The sequence below is a fragment of the Lipotes vexillifer genome, unplaced genomic scaffold (genome assembly GCF_000442215.2).
Source record: "Lipotes vexillifer unplaced genomic scaffold, Lipotes_vexillifer_v1.1 scaffold655, whole genome shotgun sequence".
Taxonomy (NCBI): Eukaryota; Metazoa; Chordata; class Mammalia; order Artiodactyla; family Lipotidae; genus Lipotes; species Lipotes vexillifer.
This window is the reverse complement of record NW_006788208.1, coordinates 3127003-3136607: the sequence shown is the minus strand read 5'-3', so window position 1 is coordinate 3136607 and position 9605 is coordinate 3127003. Positions and strand designations below refer to the sequence as shown.

The window sequence follows — 9605 nt, the reverse complement described above, 5'->3', positions numbered from 1 at the left end:
CAGCAGGATCACTAATACAACATTCTTTCTTAGACTAGGCAGTTGAGAGATTTTGATTAAACTATTGGGGTTTTTTTTCATTTACTTAATATTTGTAAGATTCATTTTGAGTGAAGGCAATTATGGGTATTGTAAATTTTGGGACAGGGAAATTCCAGTTAAAATCTTGATATATGATAATGTTTGAGGCTTGTAAGAGGAGAGATAAAGGAACTAGAAGTGGTGATTGGAGGTAAAACGATTTGGTGACAATAAAGGCATCAAAGAAGGCAGAAGAAGAGTTTTGGTTAAGAAGAGATGGTTCAAGTTGAATATCATTAAAGTAGAACTAATATGAATGATTATCTGAGAATGAAATAGTCTTCTAACTTGTCTGTTGACGTATGCAAAACTACTCAAAAGAATCTGGAGGCTCGGGGAAAAAAGGGTGTATATCACTGCAGTTCAAAAGAAATATATTGTGGATACAATTGTAGGGCATATGTAATTTTATGTTTTCTAATAGCCACATTAAAAAGAAACAGGTGAGGGCTTCCCTGGTGGCGCAGTGGTTGAGAGTGCACCTGCTGATGCAGGGGACACGGGTTCATGCCCTGGTCTGGGAAGATCCCACATGCCGCGGACGGCTGGGCCCGTGAGCCATGGCCTCTGAGCCTGCGCATTCGGAGCCTGTGCTCCGCAACGGGAGAGGCCGCAACAGTGAGAGGCCCGTGTACTGCAAAAAAAAAAAAAGAAAAAAAAAAAGAAACAGGTGAAATTAACTTTAATGTCTTTTATTTTATTTTTTATGTTTGGCTGTGCCACAAGGCATGAGGGATCTTAGTTCCCCGACCAGGGATCGAACCTGTGCCCCCTGCATTGGAAGCGCAGGGTCTTAACCACTGGATCCCAGGGAAGTCCTGGCATTGATAATACAGTGTTTAAAACTTGCACCATCATACTCTGATTATGTCATATCATGGTGTGTTTTGACACAAATACCCAGGTGTGAACTCTGGCTTTACCGCTAGTTAACTTTGCCGGTGACTTAGGCAAGTGATTATGCTTCATCAAGCCTCAATTTTCTCATTTTAAAATTGGGATTTTATCAAAACTGACCTCATAGGACTCTTATGAGGATTAAATGAGGTAATATGCAGAAGGGATTTTCCACAGTACCTGGCATATAGGTAATGTCAGCTGCTTTATATTATCCTTAACTGTTTTGTTCATTCAGTTTTGTACATTTGGAAACGGAAGCTTAAAACCCACAATAGTAAGTGTAAGCTGGGTGTAAACGCAAGACTGTCTTTTTCCTGAGCTGGTGGGTTTACCCACTGTGCTGTACTCCTTCTCGGAAGTGCTTGGTGAGTGACTCGGGATCTAGAGTTCTGCCGTCATTCCTCCAAATACCCAGTGGAACAGGCCAGCTCAGCCTTTCTCTTGGTCCCTGAATGGAGAGAAGTGTCTTGGTGGTTTTAGATGCCAGCTATGATCTAAACATAGGGAAGGGAAAAAAGGAAGGAGGGATATAGAGAACGGATTAAAAGAAAATAACTTAAAAAATTCTCATGAAACTTCTAGTGTGTTTTTTACCCCATGACAGCAATAGAAAAGGTATAAAACAGTTGCTACACACCCCAGTGTTCATAGCAGCATTATTTACAGTTTTCAAGACATGGAAACAACCTAAGTGTCCATCGCCAGATGAATGGATAAGGAAGATGTGGTATATGTACACAATGGAATACTACTCAGCCATGAAAAGGAATGAAAATTGACCATTTGCAGCAACATGGATGGACTCGGAGAGCATTTTGCTGAGTGAAATGTCAGACAGAGAAAGACAAATACTATATGATATCACTTATATGTGGAATCTAAAAGATAACAACAAACTAGTGAATATAACGTAAAAGAAGCAGACTCACAGATACAGAGAACAAAGTAGTGGTACCTGTGTTGGGGGCAACATAGGGGTGCAGCATTGGGAGGTACAGACCATTTGGTACCTCAGTACCTAGTAGTTTACCTCAGTACCCAACAGGCTCAAGGATGTATTGTACAACACAGGGAATATAGCCAATATTTTGTAACAACTGTAAATGGAAAGTAACCTTTAACAATTGTGTAAAAATAAAAAATTAAAAAAACAGTTTCTGCAAAAGTTCTTTATCTCTCATGGTACCTGAAAGCCCCCTGGCTTCAAGGATTCAGGTTCCTGGCTTAAAGTTGTTGTTTTTGATTTTCCCCTTAGAGTATCTTCGGAGTGTCTTGTATACAGCTCTCCAGATACAGGATAAAGTCCCAGGTCTTTAAATGACATGAATGAGATGAAATGAAAGAAGGTCCTTTCTTAATCCAGCCTTTTTACCCCAGCTTTATTTGCCACAGTGCCCCCATACTTGTTTTGTGCTTGAGCTGTCTTAAAAATTACTTGTAGTTTTTCAGTGCTGCCGTCTGCTTTCAATGTCACTGCCTTAACGCATGCTGTTCACTCTCTCCCTTCGCTGCACTTAACACAGCTGTGTTGTAGCGCTTAACACATTTTGTTGTGATTGTGCCATATTGTAGTTATCGAATGCACTTGATTGAATGCACTTGATGTTTACCTGTAATTGTTGATGGAGAGGGAGAGATTGGTTTAGGGAATTCCCTGGCGGTCCAGTGGTTAAAACTCTGTGCTGTTATTGCCAGCGGCCCAGGTTCATTCCCTGGTCTGGGAACTAAGATCTCACAAGCCACATTGTGCAGCTCTCCCCCCCAAAAAAGTTGGTTTAAATTTACTTGTATGGGGACTTCCCTGGTGGTCCAGTGGTTAAGACTCCACGCTTCCACTGCAGGAGGCGCGGGTTTGATCCCTGGTTCTGGGAACTAAGATCCCGCATGGAGCATGGCGCAGCGAAAAAAAAAAAAAACAAAAAAAACAAAGACTAATTAAAAAAATTATTTGTATATATATTCTTTTATATGCATAGCCTACCTGGAAGAATATTCAGGAAACTAGTAGTAGTGGCCTTTGGGGCAAGGGCCTAGGTGTCCCTACAGTGTGTCCCCTTGTGTACCTTCTAAATACTGAACCATATTCATCTGTTATTTAGTTAAAAGAAAATCTTAGGTATGGAAGATTAATTGATATTAGCTTTATTGAGCGTGTGTACTAATTGGTAATCCATTAATAGTCCTGTATTAGGGTTCTTCAGAGAAACAGAACCAGTAGGAGGCATAGGGAGATTTGTTTTTACTGGCTCACATAATTATGGAGGCTGAGAAGTCCCACCACAATCTGCTGTGGCAAGCTGGAGACCCAGGAAAGCTGGTACTGAAATTCTAGTCCAGGTTCAAAGGTCTGGGAACCAGGAGGGCTGATGGTGTAAGTCCCAGTCCAAGGCTAGGAGAAGACCAGTGTTCCAGCTCAATCCGGCAGGCAGAACTAATCGTCCCTTCCTCCACTTTTTAGTCTGTCAGGCCCTCAGTAGACTGGATGATGCCCACCCACACTGGGAAGGGCTGTCTGCTTTACTGAGTCCACTGATTCAACGTTAGTCTCATCTAGAAACATGCCCACAGACACCGCAGAAAAAACGTTTAACCTGAACACCCTGTGGACCAATCAAGTTGCACATAAAACTAACTGTCACAAGCCCTGAACAGAGATGAATAGAAATGTGCGAGGTGCAGTGATCATTTTGGTACAGATTTATCCCTGTTGGAATCACACTCCTGGGTTTGTAATCTGGTTTGTGGCCCAAAGGAGTGAATAACAATACTCTAGCTAACACCTACTGAGTATATATTATGTGCTAGGCACTACTCTAAACGCTTTAAGGGTGTTAATAATATTCCCGCAACCTCTTGTGGCAGGTGCTATTCTTACTCTCATTTTACATACCAGGAAATGAGGGTTCAGGGGGACGACTTGTCCACAGAAGAACATGTGGTAGTGTTGGGATTCCAGCCTGGACAGTTTGGCTCCAGACTGGCTCTTAACCATTATTCTGCTTCTTGGATAGGGATTAGGGTGGAATTTGTACTCCCTGTAATATTATGATGTCAATAATTTGTTATATTTGCTGCAACAGTTGCTTAATGTGTAACTTCCAGTGTTTGTGCTGCTTTTATCAGATGTAGTCTGTTTAATACTTAATAAAAATTCACATTTTAAAATGCAGTTCAAGGAAGTATGAACATTTTTTTTCTTAGAATATGCTTATTGTTTAACAGGAATTTACCGTGAGCAGATGAGAATAGAAAGGCAGATGATTTTATAGCCTCACGCCTGAGGTGAGATTAGGATATTTTAAGGGCCTATCTGCTCAGGGCTCTGAATGATTTAGGATTCTATCAAATTAGGAATTTACCAGTTTTAAGGTAGAGGCTTGTCTCAGTTTGGCGGAATAAGCCATGTGTGATATAAAGGTTAAATCAAGACTTTAAAGGCCTATTCCAGTTCTGAGATTCTGTGATTACCTATTGAGTTAAAATATAGCTTGAAGTTATATGAGTACTTTTTTTTTTTTTTTGCGGCACACGGGCCTCTCACCGTCGCGGCTCCTCCCGCTGCGGTGCACAGGCTCTGGATGCGCAGGCTCAGCGGCCATGTGGCTCACAGGGCCCAGCCGCTCTGCGGCATGTGGGATCTTCCCGGACCGGGGCACGAACCCGTGTCCCCTGCATCGGCAGGTGGACTCTCAACCACTGCGCCACCAGGGAAGCCCAATATATGAGTACTATTAAGATCATATATAACTTTAACTTTTGTTTTAGAAATATAACTAAAACTTAAAAAAATAGTTCCATTTAACGTGTAACAATTCACTAACCTAGCAGTCGTTGTGTACTAAAATGTGTTGCATCCAAATTACTTATAATTGTTTGTGTGCATTTCTTTAAAAGGATTAGCCTGTACAGTTTTAGAGTAGGGAGAGAACCTTGTTAAATAGTTTCCCATTAGAATGTTATCAATTTATATATGTGGAAGTCAAGAGATTTCAATTTACAGAGATTGATTTGCTTAGAGTCAAATAGATCATTAATGGCAAAGCTGGGCTTAGAAATTAGGTCTCTAGCCCCACACAGAATGGAACTTCTTTTTCTGTTATATGGCCTCAGCTGTTTAAAAATTTGGTGGTTATTCAAACTTAACATTGTACTCAAATAGCATAACCTGCTTTGTCTGGGAATCTTTGGAAATAAGCATAAATAGTATCTGTTCTCATTTATCAAAAGTATCATTTAATGCTGTGGCCCAATCCCAAAGAGATAGCATATAAATTATATCAGACTTCCCTTTGATAAACGTAACACTTAGAATTTCCCTGAATTTAGAAATTAATCAAGTAAATTGTCAAGCAATTTCTTCTAAAGTTTCTTAGTATTCTGAAATATCATTTGAAGATTATCTTTTGGCAAGAGAATTTAGTCCCCTTATGAATGATCTAACCTAGTCAATTGATGCTTTAAGAGGATAATTATAACGCCAGATCCTACCAGATGAGTTTAGTAGCAGCCTGGTTGTAAATGAAGATATATATAGTATTTAATACTACTGTAGGAAGTAATGTTTATTAGGATCATGCCCAGTGGTAATTGTGGAAAAGCTTGGTGTTTTCTGGTCCCAAAGCAAGAGTAACAATTTCTTATGTGTTTTTTCTCTTTTTAGACTTTTGATAAAATTCTTGTTGCTAATAGAGGAGAAATTGCATGTAGGGTGAGTGGAATTTTAATCTTATTTTCCATTTTACTCTGTGAATTTTATTATTATTAAATCCCTTTAAATATGAATTACTATTAATAGATAACATTAATGTACTTTAATATAGGTTATTAAAACTTGCAAGAAGATGGGCATTAAGACGGTTGCCATCCACAGTGATGTTGATGCTAGTTCTGTAAGTATATTTGCTTTGTTTGAATCAGGACTTTATTTTGGATCAAATAGAAAAAAAGTGAAAGATGTAGGTTTTTTTTTTTTTGGCCTGAAAGGTACACAATTAAAAAAAATACCTGTTTAATTACTCACTCTTGTATTAAGCAAAATGGGAGCATCATAATGTCTTCAATATGTGTCTTAACTCTTTTATTTTCGAGGCTTTAAAAGCCTAGAATAGAATAAAAATTTGGTAAACTGATTCTGGTCACCAAGTACATTTAAGCAACGCATGAGAAAGATTCAAAGATTAATGAAATGTGTTTTGTTTTGTTTTTTTTAATTTATTTTATTTATTTTTGGCTGATTTGTGTCTTTGTTACTGAGTGCGGGCTTTCTCTAGTTGCAGCGAGCGGGGGCTACTCTTGTGGTGCGCGGGCTTCTCATTGCGGTGGCTTCTCTTGTTGCGGAGCATGGGCTCTAAGCTTGCAGGCTTCATTAGTTGTGGCTCGTGGGCTCTAGAGCGCAGGCTCAGTAGTTGTGGCGCATGGGCTTAGTTGCTTCGTGGCATGTGGGATCTTCCCTGACCAGTGCTCGAACCCAGTCCCCTGCCTCGGCAGGTGGATTCTTAACCACTGTGCCACCAAGGAAGCCCTAATGAAATGTTAATACAGTGCTGCCTTATGGGAGCACATTTCCGCCCAGGATAACTCCACTGTCACTCGGGATGCTGTAATTGTTTAACCTTCCTAAATGCTTTACCATGTGCAGCTGAAAGTTTGATAAATCAAAGATAGGCTAATACTAATTGGACATGAACAAAAGAAGGTATAGCGTAAAGCAGTGACTGATATATAATTTTATTGGGGATTTTTATCAAAACAGGCATTTTTAGCAGTAATAAACTATGAATGAGTAGAAAAAAATCCCATGGGAAAACTGTATGAATTATTGGAACTGTATGACATGAAATGTAAGTAGTTGTACTTTGATATAAGTTACTGTTTTTCATTCTTTCACACAACTTCTGATAACAGGACCTATTGGTAATGTCAGCTTTTATCGTATAGTAATTTAATGCAAAGAATTTTCAGTCTTTGTGATTTTAAAATTTTATCTAGAAGTATGTTGTTCCTGTTGTCTTATTGTGACTCTCTTCCTTTTTTAAAAAGCAAGATGGAAATGATTTCAAGCTACTCTAATTTCCCCAGAATAAAGGTTAAGTATTTATATTATCTAGTTTATTTGGCTGGTACATTTAAAATATTTATCCTTTACTTTAAAAGTAATTAAGCAGTTGAAAAAACTTGTTTTGCATATATACCGTTCGATTTTTTTTGAATATTAGTTTCTGGCTTCTTTACTAATAATCTGTTTTAACTGTGATAGTTTCAGTAGTTTATATTCCTCACAAAATATTCATGAAATAATGAGAAAACTATTGCTTTAATGTCATTCTTGATTGGTGAACTAAGGCATTTACCAATAGTAAAGCTACTTCAGAAAAAAGTTTGTGTTACTGTCAAGCCAGTAGTAGATTTAAAATTCACTCTTCTCATCTTGTGTTTATTTTTCAGTGTATTAGCTCAGCCTGTGTTTTCATTCATGGGTAAATTGAGAGAAAAATGTTTGAATTGTGGACAATCACTGTTTTTATTTCAAGCCTAACAAACTTTCACTTGTAATTTTTTTTTCATATCACAGTATATAATTCTCTATGCTGTGTTCTCATAGAGGTGACTGTCGGCATATAGCCAAAATTATTTATATTAATATTATTATATTATTTATATTTCAGCTTTTTCCTATTTGTTTATATTTCAGTGTGGTATTACAGAATAATCTACTTCTGTAAGCTGTTGCTCCAAAGAGCATGACTAACTTTTCTCACTGTTACATTTCTAGCTTTGTGGACAGTCACTTTCCAGACTTTGGCAAAACTGGTTTCAAAAGAGTTGGTTTGAGTTTTAAGTCTTTGTCATTTATCCTTCCTGAAGCAGAGGTGGTAGTTTTTATATTTTAAAGATTTTTAGCCCCTTTTTTTAAAAATTTTTAACCAGAGATTATGATATATGGTTTAAAATAAGATTTGCCAGGCCCCACGATGGGAAGCAAGCAATGCATGCTCGGTCAAAACTTCCTCTTCATATGACCTCCTGTAAGTCGGTTTCTAGAAAGATACTATAAGTAAAAGCAGGATAATAATGATGGTTAGAATGTTCCAAGTTTGATTTAAGCCTTAGAAATAGGGCCAGATTTGCTATTTGGTTTCTGCTTCAGCCTCAAGAAAGACAAAAAGGTGAATTCCTCTAAGCATATTTTGCTTCACATGTGATCACAAAGTTTACCATCATATCTAATGAACTGTATAATATCGGTATTATGAACAAGGCATTGCTAGTCAGATGTATTATAAGTGTTTCAATATTGATTTTCAAGAGGTGAGCATTTTCAGTGTTACTTGGAGTAAAAAAATCTTACATGCTTTATGTGTTAATTTCATAAATTGAAATGTAAATACTATTATAGTAGGAAAGTACTGCTACAGTTGATTGTGAAAACTATTAATTTTATGTTAAAAACGACTAATTTTTAAGCAGTTAATCAGGGGAAGAAGACTAACAGTTATTACAACTATTAAGTGGTAAGTCACACAAAGAAGGAAAGCCAAGTAACTTGCAAACAGTGAATGTTGAATGGGAAAAAGTTGGCTTTTAAAGACCATTATGCAGTTTTCTTCCATGGGTCCCTTCCATTAAAATGGTGCATTCCCCCCCCTTTTAAAATTAATTTTGGGGGGGGGTGAATCGTTGAATCCACGTGCAGGTTTTGTCCCACAACAACCTCTCATGTTACTAACATTTTTGCATTCACCAATGAAAATTGCCTGACACTGATTACTTTGGTTGCTTTTGTCATCTTTGCTGTCTTTTGAGGAATCTGTTGGGTCTACTGCTCCTTTTTGAATCTGCCTGGTTTTTTTTTTAAAGCACAGTTTATTTTTATTTTTGGCTGCGCCATGTGGCTTGCGGGATCTTAGTTCCCTGACCAGGGATTGAGCCCGTGCCCTTGGCAGTGAAAGTGTGGAGTACTAACCCCTGGACTGCCAGGAAATTGCCTGCCTGATTTTTGTTTTGTCTTTTTTCTTACGTATTTGAGTCCTTTCCTGTCTTATTTATAGCATACTTTTTTTTTTTTATAGCATACTTATTTGAAAGGTTCTATTGTTTTGTTATTTTACTTCAAGATCTTATGTATCTGTTTGTATTTCTGACTCTTCCTCACAATGGATTGTTTCCTCACATGTGTAGATTTTGTCTTGTGACCTCATATTTGGTATCTTTATTGTTGAACTCCACATGGTTTGGGTTGTCCGGGGTATCACTGACTAATTTTTTTTTTTTTTTCCGTACACGGGCCTCTCACTGTTGTGGCCTCTCCTGTTGCAGAGCACAGGCTCCGGATGCACAGGATCAGCGGCCATAGCTCATGGGCCCAGCCGCTCCGCGGCATGTGGGATCTTCCCGGACCGGGGCACAAACCTGTGTCCCCTGCATCGGCAGGCAGACTCTCAACCAGTGCGCCACCAGGGAAGCCCTCACTGACTAATTTTTATATTAATTTCTTGGCACGAAGGTTGCTGAATTATGAGGATGGGGCAAAACCAGATGAAACTACACACACACACACACACACACACACACACACACACACACACACACACACACACACACACACACACACACACACACACACA

General features: G+C 38.5%; 1 protein-coding gene across 4 annotated transcripts in view; it reads left to right on the top strand.

Moving 5' to 3' along the window:
* The window catches only part of PCCA (propionyl-CoA carboxylase subunit alpha), a 362003-nt gene that overhangs the window by 9356 nt on the left and 343042 nt on the right, over nt 1-9605 (top strand). For all 4 annotated transcript variants that reach the window (XR_457051.1, XM_007461534.1, XM_007461535.1 and 1 more), the window contains 2 exons: nt 5642-5689; nt 5802-5870. Coding sequence is in view for 3 of the 4 variants with exons in the window: in XM_007461534.1 (XP_007461596.1) it covers nt 5642-5689; nt 5802-5870 (117 nt within the window). In the remaining variant the exon portion in view is untranslated. The remainder of the gene's footprint in view (nt 1-5641; nt 5690-5801; nt 5871-9605) is intronic.